General features: G+C 42.6%; 2 protein-coding genes across 5 annotated transcripts in view; both read left to right on the top strand.

Moving 5' to 3' along the window:
- LOC137641610 (prostaglandin reductase 1-like) overlaps positions 1-16434 on the top strand; it is a 581256-nt gene that overhangs the window by 334302 nt on the left and 230520 nt on the right. The window lies entirely within an intron of this gene.
- LOC137640409 (uncharacterized) overlaps positions 1-16434 on the top strand; it is a 205415-nt gene that overhangs the window by 67145 nt on the left and 121836 nt on the right. Inside the window, exons 7-10 of the mRNA XM_068372967.1 lie at positions 1038-3472; positions 4018-4188; positions 4790-4958; positions 12707-13019. Of these exons, the coding sequence (XP_068229068.1) occupies positions 1038-3472; positions 4018-4188; positions 4790-4958; positions 12707-13019 (3088 nt within the window). The remainder of the gene's footprint in view (positions 1-1037; positions 3473-4017; positions 4189-4789; positions 4959-12706; positions 13020-16434) is intronic.

Raw genomic sequence — 16434 nt, forward strand, 5'->3', positions numbered from 1 at the left:
GTCATTATATTACGCAACTCATCCTCAATTTCATGTTGTACCTATGCTCTTGTTAACTTCGGAACTCTCCAAAACAAAAATCTTTCTTTTCATGATAGTTTGTTGGTCAGTGGGTTTTTGCTAATGATTTCTCATATTTATTGGCCTTGCATTAAAGATACACTATGTCTTATTGAATATAGGGTGAAAGCTACAAAATAAGAAAACATTATTTAAACTAAAACTTGGTAACTGTGTTTTAGTTTATTTTTTTACTATGATTTATTTTATTTTACAAACAAGTGATAGTAAAAGAAAATAAATCTCTTCTAATATTTTGTATGACTGCATTTTAAAGTACTTTACATGCAATATTTAAAGATTTAGTAAATTTTTTTGTTTTTAGTTTTTACCAAACCAGAGCACACATGAATATTTTTGGCCGGGAAATTGTTTAGATATTACTTCAGGCTCATATGATATGAAGAAATTTCCCAATATTCTGGTCATATGCATTCTTGGAGGAAAGGGGGTTTGTTAACTCTGGAAAAAATTTATTTTTTTCCACTTATTTCATTAGTCATTTCATTCAGGTAGGTCCCTCATTTATTGCTTTTTTGACTTTCTCTTGACTTTTCTTTGAATGAGGAGGTATATATTCAATAAAGACTCCATATTAGTCTCTTATCTTTACAGAATATATCAAGGTGATTGTACTACTAGTAGAACTCTTGTGCAATGAGAAATAAGAGGTTTTAGAGTTTTTCTGTTAGTTTCATAGTGCGATTTACAGTTTATATTTGTTCAATGTGCAAGTTTCATCCTTTGTTATAATTTCTTGGGTGATTTTATTAATTTGCTGTTTTTTTTTCTTTCCTTCCCTTTTCCCTGCTCCGGACCTGCTGAAATTGTATTGTATTGTATTTAAAACCATATGTAACATTTAACTTATCTTGATGACACAAATAACGGGCTTAACTCAATTTGTGTTTTTATTCAATTTGTCCTGTATTAACATATTTTAACACTTGCTGTTGATATCCTTATGAAACCATTAGTGGTGAAGATGAATTTGTGCTAGAGAACATGTATGTTGCTGTGCCAAACTCAGATAGACCAATGCCAATATCTGTTGTTCATCTTCCAACAAGGCACTCTTCCACTGGCCAAGACCCTCTGTCTTCATCATGGTTTTCACAGCCACCAGTAGACTCAAGATCAAGTACTAAGAGTAACTCCTCCTCTTCTATTCATTCTCAGTATCCCCCTCAGTGGCTTGACCTCATGGTAAATCCATCATCTGACCAGAATAAGCAACTTCCAGGGCAGGCAGCTCTGACTAATGCCAGAAGAATGATAATGGGATTACCTCTTGTACGGCGCAAGCGCTCTGGGACAGTCACTCAGCATCCTCCAGTTTATCTTCAACGCAATTCTAATTTTCCCCATAGTAGTGCGTTTCATCATCATCATCATCATAGAACTGATGGAGGTTACTTGAAGCACTGCAAACCAAAGCATTCTTGGCCAGTTCATAACACCAGTCCAACCAAGTCTTATAACTGGTCAGGAATTCATTCTGGGAATCGTGGTAGCAAAGATTCCTTAAAAGCAGGCCTAAAAAAAACTGCCCAAAGAGTGATGAAATTAAGAGGTTCCCTGGAAAAGTCTCAAAGTTTTGATTCTAGTCCTCTAAAAGCAAACCTAGGTTTTATGGCCAAAAGTGCAAGTTTAAGGTTGGGTTCAAAAGTTCAAAGTCCTGTTGGAAAATTGTTAGGTAAGTCTCAGGAAAAATCAAAGGTGCCGAAATCAAGAAGTGCAAGGGAATCTGTCGCATCTCCTGATGACTGTATAGAAGAATGGGATCTTGATTCTCCTGATGTTGAAGTCATTGGCCTTGAAGGAGAGGATACAACTACTCAGTATTCTGATGAAGATGACATTGGTCAAGAAATTACACATATTGAATATTCGTACAAGACCTTGTCTAATGCTTTTTCTGACCCTACTTTGAATAAAAGTGTTTTTGCAATGCAGAGTTACCCAGAGATAAATGCTTCACTTGGGCCAATTCAATTCATTTCATCTGATGAGGATACCTGTAGTTCTGATCCTGTATCTTCGGACTTCAGTAGTCCAGAACATGAGATGAAATCCCCAGTCACTAGCCATTCTAATTTGTCACCTCATAAATTTTATATGAGTGAGGAAGAGCTTACATCCCAGAGCTCTCTGGAAAGTCATTTCACAGGTCCTGTAGATGTAAGTGATCTTCATACCTCACGTGCATCACTTGAAATCCACAGATTAGAACAAGGAACCCCACCTCAGATAAATGCAGAATATAAATGTAACAGTTACTGTGTTGGAGAATCTAGTAGATCAATAGATCAGTTTCCTCCTTTACAGGGAAACCAGTCTGATCTCTGTCAGCCATATTCAATCCCAACTCCACTGATAGCAATTGATGAGCATGAAGCATCATCTTACGTTGAGTACTCTCCTAAAAGGGTCCTCTGCCATGAGAGAAAAAGTGGTATCAAGATGTTTGTTAAACAGAGCAATATAGATGAAAAGGAAATTAATTATGCAGATACAAATCCTACTGAAATTATGATTGTTGATGGAAATTCAAGCAACAAGAGAAAGGCATATGAGCTTAGACCAGCAATACTTCATGTTACTTCTGGCACTCTCCCTAATATAGCAGTCACTCCCTCAAGTCCAGTCCTTCCTTCTAAAATTAGAACTACCTTAGAAGGTACCTTAGAGGAGATCGCCCAATGTGATGCAATGGATTTAACCCTCACTTCAGTGACAAACAATGAAGTTGGATTAACAGAGGCAGTTAATGATAGTGAGGATGAAAGTGAAAGTTCAGCAATAGCAGTGCTGTCTGCGTTGGGTATATCTAATTCTAATCACCTTAGTGCATCCACGGTTAATTCTCCTCCTCCTCCACCTTCTCCTCCCTCTCTCCATGCTTCATATTCTGACTCCTTTATCAATCCTGGCTCCTCTTCCTTGGTCGTTACTCCTTCTGCATCAGGTTATTTATCTTCCTCTTCATCTTCACCTTCATTTCAACATGTAGCTAGCAGTGTGAGCATGGATGGTGACTTGCTTCATTGTGCTGTAGATGTAGCTGCTAAGTGTACCTCCCACCCTGTGTACATCTCTAGCTTAGATATGCTAGTGGACGCACGACCTGGCTCAGCATCGATGGTAGGCTCTCCGAAGCGTTCCTCTCGTAGTCGTCATACTAGTGGGTGTTACCCCATATCCAGGAGTCCGTTACCTATTGATGCCGATGGTTCTAAGAGTGACAGTGGTGGTGGAGGCAGTTCAGTGGGGATATCAGCTGTAGCAGTGAATGGTGGAGCTCCTACTCATTCTCCAACTCATTCAGGAAAACTAGCAAGTCCTGCTCGCACACCAGGTGTCTCGATCAACAGGCGATCTTCAGATTCTGATCTTTCTATTACTCCTAAGGGTAAGTTTTCATTGTCCAATTTTTATGATCATTTGTATTTTATGATGAGTTTATATTTGTTTATTAATCTTTACTTGTAGCCATTTCCTCACTTCAGCTCTTAATGCTCATAATGTTGTATTTGACTCATTATGGGAGTTGCCCATCAAGCCCATCAAAGATCCAATCCTTGTCACCATTACATTTTAGGCTCAGCATGTGTTCTAGCTTTTAAATCATGTGTAATTTGGGAAATTGAACCTTCAGAAATACACTAGAGTCCTACTATTAAACTATTCAAAGTCTCTCTCAATAGCAGAAACATCAAATAGATATGTCTATTTGCTGTAATTTTAATATTATTTAATTTTTATTAAATTCTCCTTTAAATTATACTATATACATATTCAAATTGTCTTTGTTTTTATGTTTGAGCAGAAGCTTGTTATCTAAGCCAGTAGTTATTTGCGTTAAGAAATTCTCATTAGCCAGAAGTAATAAAAATGACATTCCCATGATTTTCAGTATAGAAACTTTGATGTAGACAATTTTTTACTGTATTTCAGGTGGCAGTTTGGCAGGGAGTGGAGGTTCCTCAGGTGGTGGTGGAGGGACGGGCAAAGGTGGAACGCTGACTGGAGTTCATCGTCCTGTGATGACGCAGGACTCTTTTGACATGCTCGAATATCCTTTTTTGACGATGAAAAAATTTCCTGCTGGATTTCTTCAGCATCTTGGTATGTACTGTATGTGGATCGCAGAATACTGTACCATGTTACTTTAGCAAATTCTGAATTTTATTGTCACAATGTGGAGAGTTTTATTTTACAAATTTTTATTAATTCTGAGTCCTGTTTGACTTCAGTTTATGTATCCCTGGGAAACATGATTTACAGTATTTTTGTAGCATGCATCATTGTCTGAAAAATAAGGTGATGGGGTCAACTTATGTAAAAGCCATTAAGGCAACTGTTTTATAGTTGCAAATATGGCTGAAAGATTTTCAATAGAACAATTTTGTATCTTGAAAAAAAACTGGCTAGATTGATGAGCTTACTATTGTTATTTTTGTATATAAAATATCATCCCTCTTTGTTCAATATAACTTTGTGAAGACAACATTACCCAGACTGGTAGAGTGACAGTTTCTTGAGATATTAACCAGAATTACCCTATAAGGAATTATTGCTTATACAGTATTCTGCTATGCTTTACACACTGTAAATGGTAACAGATGTTCTTTTTTCTAACCTTTGGCCCCGGCTACATTGTTTACGGCATTTTACACTCAGTGTAAAATTATTGCTTATAATCAGTCAAGATTGCATTAATTTCCAGGAGGTACTGTGAGTGCACGGTCTGTGAAGTTGTTGGATCGTACTCACACTCCAGAAGAGGTAGAAACTCGTGATAATTGGTGGACGCAGTTACGCATGGAAATACGGTCCCATGCTCGTGCGCTGACATGCAACGTAGTTCTTGGATATGAGGAGTTCACAACAATTAGGTACTATATAATAATATTGTTTTTCTGGAATGTATTATATCAAGTGAATGACTGTTGTTGTAATTACCATCAAAGAATCAATGGAGTTTCTAAATAGTTTACCTGAATTGGTTTTACAAATCTTCTAAAGTAGGCTCTAGAGAATTCTTCCATGTACATTTTTTAATGAATTATTTTTCCATGCACATTTTGTAATTAATTATTTTTCGGAGGAAGTCAAAGAACTTGAGCATATCAGTATGAGAGAAGAATAATTCATGTGGCAGTTACCTTATAATATCTGATTTCTTTATTGAATCCTGCCAGAGAAGTAGATGCTCATTAAGCGTAAGCTGTACTATGTGTACAATGGCTCATTGTGTCCATCATTTTGTTTACTGTGTGTGCAATATATGTGGATGTTCATGTAAATTTGGTTTGCTTTTGTAGAGTGTATAGGTCTCCTTTCAGAAAGAGAAATCATAAAACTTTAGAATCAAATTATTCAAGCACTGTGCCAGTAAGATTGCACCATCATTAAATTTGAATTTGATTGCAGTAATGTAAATTCTGGATTTCTTTAGAAGAAAACTGTGATTTGGTCATAATTTACCGTATTGATTCAAATTATCATCGGTCATGGATATTAAACATACACCAAAAATATATGGAAATGAGATATAAGATATAATTTGATCGTAGAAATGAATGCTAAAATACCTGTTCATATGTGACATTGGTTTTTATATTTGTAGAGTTTTTTTTACAAAATAAATAATGTCTTACATATGACTAGACATACTGTTCTCAGTTTGAGAAGATAGTTGACCATAAGACTATTCAAGAATCTAGTCACTCACTGTGAAATATAATCAATGATGTGTATTTTAAGGGGAATGTCTTGTAACTCAAAATTAGTTGTCTAATGTTTTGGAAAATTAATGATTTTTAGTTCACAATTATCCGTATTCAGCAAATAATTATCTTATTTTCAATATTTAACTTAGCCGGTGATTATATAAGCTGCAACTCTGTTGCTCGACAGAAAACTCTACGTTAAAAATCCGCCAGCGATCGCTATGCAGGTAGGGGTGTGTACTTCAACAGCGCCATCTGTCGTGCAGGTACTCAGTACTCAATGTAAACAAAGAACTCAATTTTCTCTCTGTCGGGCTACCGGCAAGACCTACTAATTCGCTGTTGCTAACTGGATTTGTTTTCACAACTATTGGTGAAGTACACTATTCTAGTTTTGAGCTTTCGCTATGCAGGTGTTTTATCTTCATCTCAAAACTTGAACTCGTTTTGGATAGATTTAATTATGGTGACAAAGAGAGTATGAACTTTCTTTCACTTTTAAATGGCCGACCCTTCCCTTTCACGGAAGTGTGTTTAGGCTTTTAGTAATTATCTTATCACGTTATAGATTTTCCTCTATATATTTTATATCTCTCCGCCTTTATTAGGCCTCTTCGATTAACTTTCCATTTTTTATAAACATATAAAATAAATTTTAATGCTTTGTTTATATAGACCTTTCCTGAGAGTAGGCGGTCCTAACTTGGAAACCGAAGTTAATCAACATTGAGCCCTTTATATCGTCTTTAGCTTTTAAAGGATTTAAAACTTTTTAAATGTAATATTTTATGAAAGAATTTCTTTGATAGTCTTCGTACTGTTTTCAAAGATGAACTAACGTTTAGTTTTTTATGCCACGCAGTTGTTGACGTTCAGGACGTTCAACATGCGCTCTATCGTTACGATAGAGAGAGAGTGTATCACGGTTTCACTTTGCAGTAAGAGTAAATCGATTCTGACGTTTTGTTCATTCTTTCTTAGCTTAAATGTTTTAAATTCTAATTTAAAGGAACTTTTTATTTGAAAAACCTTTCAGTTTTTTCCTTTAGTCAATTAACATGTTTTTTTTGACGATATATAATTGGGCTCTTCTCTTAGGTGCGAAATCAAGAGAGAAAGAGAGAGAGAGATAGAGACGGAGGGAGAGAGAGGAGAGAAAACGTTCCGTTCAAGCGGGTAACGTTGTTCTCGTGTTACTCTCGTCCCTAGTCTCTGTACGGGGAGGAAGGATAAAACGTTTTTAGGTTTTTATTCTCGTTCCCAGGCTATGTGCGGTGAGAGATTGAAAACGTAGTTATATGAACTAGTGTTTAGTCTCTTTCCCAGCCACTGATTTTTCTTTTTATCTTAAAATATGTTTTCTGTTTTTTGCTGGTATTATGAGCTTGCATTATACGACTAATTTCGCAATTACTACCTTTTAATGAAGGGTAGAATTGCGTGTTTCAGGTAGAAATAAGTGCAAAACAGAAAATCGAAGTGATAAAGTGATATGCGCAAAGTGTTACAGTGTTGCGTCCGAGGCGCAAAGTGTTACAGTGTTGCGTCCGAGGGTTCGTCTGTTCGTGCCTGTCGTTCACCTAGTCCGGGACCTCTTGCAAGCTCCCAAGCCCAGGGGAGAAGTAATGTCAAAAGACTTATGGGTTCGAGAGGCCTTGACCAACGAACAGACGTTTTCCCTCTATGGTATCGGGTGTTTCTTACCAAGATCTCCCCTATCATAAGACGAGAGAGACGTTGTTTCTCCTCGCCATCCGTAGGCTTTTCGCATAAGAAACCTGTCACAAGGTTTCGAAGCCCTTAAGCGAAAGTCAGTCCTTTCAGGACAGGTCCAGCGTCTTGGTTACAGCCATTAGGACAGCTCTGACCCTATGCAGTCATCGGATAACTGCTCGCCGCCTAACAAAAGCGTAACACAGACTCCGAAAGTCTTTTTTTGTAGGCAAAGTGTTGCGGTCACAGACGTTACCCTCGTCTATTACCACAACCATTTCCGTTGATCCTTAAGGGGTTGTATGGCAAAACATGCAGTATATGCTTGCCTCCCTTATGGAAGACTATTCTGCCGATTAGTCCGTTGAGTCTAGCCGTTTATCTCATCGATATCCTGGCTTTCAGCCAACCTAACGTTCCTTTGTGCTTACTGTTGACGTTGGCGTAGCTTAGTCACGTCAGTCAGGTTGTTTAGAACCACACTCGATGCGGTCTCGTGTGGTTTTTCAGCCGCATTTGGACGTTAGGCCACTGGCTGATGCTCCTGTTGACGTTCTAGACGTTCACTAACAATCGGAGTTGACTTGTTTTGACGCTGTGCGTCAACCTCCGCATTCTAGAGTTGTTTTGACTGCTCAGTCTAGGCAGTCAAAGCAGTCTCGAGTGGACGCTGTACGTCCTCACGCACCTGTTGTGGTTGACAGTTCAGTTGTTGACAGTTCACAGACTGTCAAGCAGTTACATGACGTTGCGTTCTGGTCCGCTACTAATGCACCAGTGAGAGACTCAGCTTTTATCGGACAAGGTTCCTGTAGATGAGGAAGTTGCTGTTCTCCCTCCTACTGATATTCCCTTGAGGACTCTGTCAGATGGAGAGGAGCCTTAAGCTGCTTAGCCTCCTATGGACTTTAATTAAATCATGATGATTTTTTTAAGGATCTTCGTCCGGATCTTGTAACTGCTGCTCCTCGTTCGCCTAAACGTCAGAGCTTACACTAGGCCTAGCTACTTCGAAGCCGTTGTTTTTAAGCTAGTGCTCTCTCGCTCTCCTAGAGAGTGTTACGTTGGCTAGGCGACTGGTTTTTCACAAGGAGGAGTTTGGGGGATACAGCCTTTGCTTTCCCTTCTTTTAAACTGGTTTATAGAGCGAGAGTCTGATATGACACGAGAGAAGTTCTCGGCTTGGGAGTTCATGCCTCTGCCCAGATAGACTTCTCAATTCTGGTAGACTCTCCCTGGCGCCTAGCCAGGAGACGCTCCAAGTTGTTTACAGGTCAACTTCTCAGCTGTTGTCGAGCCTTTGAAGTTTTGCTGTACTATTATGTCACGCATAACAAGGCTTTCAGGGATGGTAAACGGTTCCGCCTCAGTCGCTAACCCCGTCTGTTGCCACACCTGCTCCCGTAGACCCTAAATGGGCTTTGCTGCAAGACATGCAGTCCAAGCTTGCGTCCTTGATAGAGGACTTAAATGCGGAGAAGAACCTTCTGGCCAACAACCTTCCAACCGGTCGGTTGTGCGCCCTGTTGACGCTGAGGTAACCTACTCGCGTCTGCCAGTTGAGGTGGTTCCTCCACCGATGCGACCCAGTGTGGGTTGCCAGCCGCAGACGTTAAGCGACGCTCGGAGGTGGTTGTTGACGTTCAGGACGTTCAACAACCAGCAGAGGTGACTTGTTGTGACGCAGTGCGTCAACCTCAGCAACCCGGTAGGGTGTTGACTGCACAACCCAGACGGTCTAGACAGTTTCGGGTTGACGCTGTGCTTCCTCGCGCACCCATGGTTGTTGACAGTTCACAGACTGTGCAGCAGTTCCATGATATTGCGTCCGGCTCCGTCACGCATCCACCAGTGCGACCGGATTCAGCGAGTCAGACGTTGCCCACTCCGTTGCCGTTTCCTCATCAGTTTCGGATGAGGAACCCTCTGATGAGGACGTTGCTGAACAAGACGATCAGCCCCCAGCCCTGCTATCCATCCAGAAGATGCTGAAGAAGGAACGCTGCTCAGTCAGGCTGTGGATGAGTCTGGTAGGGACGCTGTCATCCGTGGATCAATTTGTGTCACTAGGAAGACTACACCTCCGTCCTCTTCTATACCATCTAGCTTTTCACTGGAAAAAGGACAAGACGCTAGAAGCGGTCTCGATCCCGGTTTCCGAAAAGATAAAGTCTTGTCTGACTTGGTGAAAGGACTATATCAACCTAAGAGAGGGTCTTCCCCTGACTGTTCAGACTCCCAACCACGTTCTCTTCTCGGACGCATCGGACGTAGGCTGGGGTGCGACATTAGACGGTCGGGAATGCTCGGGAATATGGAACTCGAGTCAAAGGACAATGCATTTCAACTGCAAGGAGCTACTGGCAGTACGTCTGGCCTGGAAAAGCTTCAGGTCTCTCCTTCAAGGCAAAGTGGTGGAGGTGAACTCGGACAACACCACGGCTTTGGCGTACATCTCCAAGCAAGGAGGGACCTACTCTCTGACGTTGTACGAGATCGCAAGGGACCTCCTCACCTGGTCAAAAGGTCTAGACATATCACTAGTAACGAGGTTCATCCAAGGCAACTTGAATGTCATGGCAGATTGTCTCAGTCGGAAGGGACAAATAATTCCAACAGAATGGACCCTCCACAAGGATGTATGCAAGAGACTTTGGGCCACCTGGGGCCAGCCAACCATAGATCTCTTCGCAACCTCGATGACCAAGAGGCTCCCAATATTTTGCTCACCAATCCCGGACCCAGCAGCAGTTCATATAGATGCCTTTCTCCTAGATTGGTCACATCTAGATCTATATGCATTCCCTCCGTTCAAGATTGTCAACAAGGTACTGCAGAAGTTCGCCTCTCACGAAGGGACAAGGTTGACGCTAGTTGCTTCCCTCTGGCCCGCGAGAGAATGGTTCACCGAGGTACTTCGATGGCTAGTAGACGTTCCCAGAACACTTCCCCTAAGGGTGGACCTTCTGTGTCAGCCACACGTAAAGAAGGTACACCAAGGCCTCCGCGCTCTTCGTCTGACTGCCTTCAGACTATCGAAAGACTCTCGAGAGCTAGAGGCTTTTCGAAGGAGGCAGCCAGAGCGATTGCTAGAGCAAGGAGAACATCCACCCTTAGAGTTTAGCAATCGAAGTGGGAAATCTTCCGAAACTGGTGCAAGTCAGTATCCGTATCCTCGACCAGTACCTCTGTAACTCAAATAGCTGACTTCCTCTTATATCTGAGGAAAGAACGATCTCTTTCAGCTCCCACTATCAAGGGTTACAGAAGCATGTTGGCATCAGTCTTCCGTCACAGAGGCTTAGATCTTTCTAACAATAAAGATCTACAGGACCTCCTTAAGTCTTTTGAGACCACGAAGGAGCGTCGTTTGGTTACACCTGGTTGGAATTTAGACGTGGTACTAAGATTCCTTATGTCAGACAGGTTCGAACCGCTACAATCAGCCTCCCTGAAAGATCTCACCTTAAAGACTCTTTTCCTGGTATGCTTAGCCACAGCTAAAAGAGTCAGTGAGATTCATGCCTTCAGCAAGAACATCGGATTCTCATCCGAAACGGCTACATGTTCTACAACTTGGTTTTCTAGCCAAAAACGAGCTGCCTTCTCGGCCTTGGCCAATATCGTTCGATATTCCAAACTTATCGTATGGTTGGAAATGAACTAGAAAGAGTCTTATGCCCTGTAAGAGCTCTTAAGTTCTATTTAAAACGAACTAAACCTTTACGAGGCCCGTCTGAAGCTTTATGGTGTTCAGCTAAGAAACCATCTTTGCCTATGTCAAAGAATGCTTTATCCTATTTTATCAGACTGTTAATACGAGAAGCTCATTCCCATCTGAATGAGGAAGACCAAGCTTTGCTGAAGGTAAGGACACACGAAGTTAGAGCTGTCGCAACTTCCGTGGCCTTTAAACAAAATAGATCTCTGCAAAGTATAATCGACGCAACCTATTGGAAAAGCAAGTCAGTGTTCGCGTCTTTTTATCTTAAGAATGTCCAGTCTCTTTACGAGAACTGCTACACTCTGGGACCATTCGTAGCAACGAGTGCAGTAGTGGGTGAGGGCTCAACCACTACAATTCCCTAATTCCATAACCTTTTTAATCTTTCTCTTGAAATGTTTTATTATTGTTTTTGGGTTGTCCGGAAGGCTAAGAAGCCTTTCGCATCCTACTTGATTTGGCGGGTGGTCAAAGTCATTTCTTGAGAAGCGCCTAGATTAGAGGTTTTGATGAGGTCCTGTTGTATGGGTTGCAACCCTTGATACTTCAGCTCCTAGGGGTCGCTCAGCATCCTAAGAGGATCGCGAGGCTCCGTAAGGAAGACGTACTTAAAAAGGCAGAGTAATTGTTCAAGTCGACTTCCTTACCAGGTACTTATTTATTTTAAGTTTGTTATTTTGATAACTGCTAAAATGAAATAAAAAATCCTTAGCTCATAATAATGTAAACATTTATTGCTGGTCTCTACCCACCCCCCTGGGTGTGAATCAGCTTATATAATCACCGGCTAAGTTAAATATTGAAAAATGTTATTTTTATAATAAAATAAATTTTTGAATATACTTACCCGGTGATTATATATTAAAGGACCCTCCCTTCCTCCCCAATAGAGACGCAGTGGACCGAGGAGAAAATTGAGTTCTTTGTTTACATTGAGTACTGAGTACCTGCACGACAGATGGCGCTGTTGAAGTACACACCCCTACCTGCATAGCGATCGCTGGCGGATTTTTAACGTAGAGTTTTCTGTCGAGCAACAGAGTTGCAGCTTATATAATCACCGGGTAAGTATATTCAAAAATTTATTTTATTATAAAAATAACATATTTCAGCCTAGAACATTATTAAACCTCAGTTGCTACTAAAGGTTTTCCAGATACTTATGGTAATGGTGCTTGCTGGAAAGGAAGCTAAAGGTAGAATTTCAGCTGATAACTAGAGTCTAGTTAAACTGGCAATGCTTCGTACCAAAAGTGGTAGCAATAGTTTTCGTATTTCATAGCGAACAGTTATTCAACTGCAGTTCTACACTTACCATGATATGTTTTCATTGCATAAACTACTTAGTTGGAAATTATTTCCTTTTTTAAATCAGTTTAATGTAGTGGGTTTGATTTAGTCAAATATTTTATTCTTTTTAATAGTGAACCATATTACCTAATAATGCTTTGAAATTTATATTGGTTATTTTCAGTGACGAAGTCTGTGTCCTTAATGCAACAGGAACGGCAGCTGTTATAAGTCTCCATTACCTTGACTCCGAAACAACTAGTGTGCCAACTACAAGGAGTTATAAGGATGCCATGACTATGTCTTTAGATAGAAAAGATTTTGAGCAGCAACAGCAGCAGTTGCAACAACAGGGGCAGCAGCCACCATCTCAACCCCTGCAACAACCACCCGTTCAACAGCAGCCGTTGACACAGCAACCACAACAGTCACAGCAAGGGCTGCAAACTCAGCCATCTGGGAAGCCATCTTGCAAAGATACTCATTCTGGCTCACAGGTAAGGATTCAGTCATTTTTAAGATAGGTGTTAATAAGTAGTTTATCTTTTAACCTTTATACTGTAACCTCAATTAAGTACAGTTCAGTCTTTAAGAAATCAAATGCTGTGTTGTATTCTATAGTTTTTCCCTATTATTATATTCAATTTTTCAAAAGTGTTGTCTATCCCTTTTTTGCTATTTTCTCTCTTTTATCACTTTTCAGACTCAGGTTCTAGGAGTGTGTGCTATTATTTTTCTTTGGTGTCTATAAATGGAAAACAAATTTAAAGCAGAAAGTATTTGGTAGCTTTATTATGGGTGTTTATCTAAAAAGAGAAGCAATGATTTTGTTTGAGTAGGAAAAAGGTTATACTCAACTAGCTCAAAAAGAATTTAGTTGTTCTATAACTGGAATACAAACTTACGCTATTTATAATGGTATTACTTTTGGTGAAGCTGAAAGGACGAACCATTAAAGTTTTCTCAGGTAGCGCTCGATGTAGACCTTCAATTTGAACAAGGCTTGCTGATGGGAGGCAAAGAGCGATGCCCGGAGGTCCGCCTCCAGGGGTTGGACTACTTTCCCTTCTGAGGGAAAGTTTTCCTCCCCAGGTGTTGGGCTGTTTCTCCCTTCTGAGCGAGAACTTCCCTTCATCATCTCTGTTGTCTCTCCTTCGGGTGATCACCTCTCTCGTTCGCGTTAGAGACACCTCTTCGGAGTCCTTCTAGAGATCTTCCTGCTGAGCAGTCTTCCCTGCAGGGGATTATGATCGTCAGCAGCGAGTTCGCTGAGCTTATGGTCCTCCTTTTTGCCTCAGACATGCCCTTTCACCTTTGGCAAAGGGTCGTCTGTTTTGACTCGTCGTCAACTTCAGCCGAACGATCCCCTTAAGAGAATCATTTAAGGACCTTGTAATATCATCAGCCTGACAAGTCGTGTCAGTCTCGCTGTTCTCCTGCTGGTTACCTCGCCTGTCTCGCCGGACTCTCCTCGGACTCACCGTTTGCCAGCCTTGCGTTGTTTGCTTGTCCAACTTTCATCTCTGACCTCTCAATTGCAAGCTCAATGATCGGCGATCACAAGCTTAGTGATTGCCGACCACTGATCGCCAATAGACATGTTGCTGATCGCCCTTTGCCTGTGACACCTCGGTCTCTTCTCGGCCTCGTCGTCTGCCAACCTTGCGGCGCTTGTCAGACCAGCTCTGCTCGTCAATGAACTCCAGTTTGTGACTCTCCAGCTAGTTTTAGTTACCTGGTCACTCAGCCTTCATTGACCCATTGGTATGCAATTGTTCATCATTCGACAACAGTTAGCCATTTGTGATCTTCTCTAGCGGTTGCCAGTTGACCAGGTAGCCTTTGACTGCTCGTCAGTCACCCTCCATTCGTTCGCCGCTGGTTAGCTGTTCACCGCTCACCGACAGTTAGCCGTTTGCTGCTCACCAATGGTTAGCCGTTCACCGCTCACCAACAGTTAGCCGTTCGCTGCCTGCCTATGGTTCGCTGCTCATCTTCGTCTCACCAATTGCAGAATTGATATCCTGCCGATCTCAGACAGCTTACCATTAACTGGTCGCCTCAGGATACAATCTTTCCAGTGGCGGGTAAAGTCCATCTGGAATCAGGCCTTCGATTCTCTGGACATTCTGATCCCCATATAACCAGAGGAACAGTCAGACCTTGAGTGGTGAGTGGCAGACGAGAATTTGCTAAAGGGCGTCAACCTTCTCATCCTTTAAATAGTGTAGATTCGTATTCAAGTTACGAAACAAATGACAAATTTGGAAATAATCTTTATTTCTAACAAAAACCTTTAGCTATTTATAAAAACTTACCCACTAACCCTTTCCCCTTGATGTCCTACCTCTAATCAAAGTGAAGCACAGTCATAGGTGTGTGAGTGAGCGGGGTAGCTAGCTACCCTCCTTAGCCCCACTAACTAGCGGGATGGATAGTTAACCCTTGCTAAATTTTAATATCTCGTGCTTTCAGCTTCGCCGAAAGTAATACCCCTATAAATGGCTAAAGGTTTGTATCGTTAGGGAAAATAATTATTTCCATATTTGTCATTTGTTCCAATACGAAGTACTTACCTCGAACTACTTTCTTAGAAGTATCTGGGCTCTCCTCCCATCCGACCAGAGTTTTGTGTAGTTTACCCTAAACCCATTTTCAATGAGGGGTAACCTCAGGCGGAGTGATACGCGCCCTGAGGCTAACCCCGGGTCAGAGAGCATGCTTGCTCAGGTCTCGACCTCCAGTAAGTTCTCTGGTCGCGTTGCGATATCATCTCGCCGCTCTCCTTATCCCAGTGTGACTTGTGTGTCCCTGACCCTTTGTGTCCCACGCGCTTCCTACGTGGTCCCCTTGTGCTTTCTCTGTGCGCGCTTGTGTCTCGTAGTGCTTCTCCTTCATCATGGAGCATCCTCGCCGTTGTCCTGGGCCTATGGCTGGCAAATCGTGTGGAGCGTTCCTTTCGAAACCAGAAGTCGACCCGCACTCCTTGTGTTCATCGTGCCAGGGCAGCGTGTGTTCCCCTTCCGACACGTGTCCAGAGTGCGAGTCGTGGAACGAGGTGCAGTGGGTGCGGCATAGCACCAAAAAGAAGGCGGCGGCGAAGAAGTCGCCTATGAAGACCAACGTCCCTTCCTCCCTTGCTTCGATGAGCGCCTCGGCGGTCCGAGCTTCTCTCCCAACCTCCCCTACCCAGAGTAGGGGACGAGGTAAGTCCATTGCGGGGAAGAGGCCCGCGGCCCTTCCCCAGGAGTCTGATCTTCATGACAGTGGGGTTGTGGCGTCTTTTCAGGCGAGTGAGGGGCCTGAGGGAGGGGCGAGAGTGTTTTCGGGAGATGGTGACCTGGTGCCTGCTGGTCACGTCTCCTCTGATGACCCCATGTGGGGTATCAATGCTACTAATTTCTCCCCAGCCTCTTGGGCGTGCATTTCAGGTGGTTCAGCAGCCGAGGGCGACGTCGAGAAGGAGCTTTCCCCGCCGTCGTACCCCACTGCTTGGGTTCCCCCTAAGACACCCTTCAGGTCCCCGATGAGGATGGAGGATGACTTCGGGACCTGGGCTCCCACGGGACAGCCTCCTCGCTCCCCCCCCAGCGCCGTTGGCCGTCTTCCCAGAGGTTTTTCTGTAGCGTCGTCATCCACGGAGCGTCGCAGGAATCCTCCTACATCACCGCGGGAGGCGAGGCCTTCGAAGAGGGCCTATAAGTCGTCGGTCTCATCGGTGGAGGCTCCTTCCTGCTCTTCGGAGGATGAGGCGCTGAGGAAGCTCAGGAGGCGAAAAGGGAAGTACCGCAGGAAGTTGTCGCGCTCTCGCACCCCCTCGAGGTCGCACGACGAGAGTCGGCGTCCAAGATCCCTCAAGAGCAACGAATGGGTGATGGTTCACTGAGACAGACTTCTGGAGCTAGCTGCGGT

This window comes from Palaemon carinicauda, chromosome 5 (genome assembly GCF_036898095.1).
Source record: "Palaemon carinicauda isolate YSFRI2023 chromosome 5, ASM3689809v2, whole genome shotgun sequence".
Taxonomy (NCBI): Eukaryota; Metazoa; Arthropoda; class Malacostraca; order Decapoda; family Palaemonidae; genus Palaemon; species Palaemon carinicauda.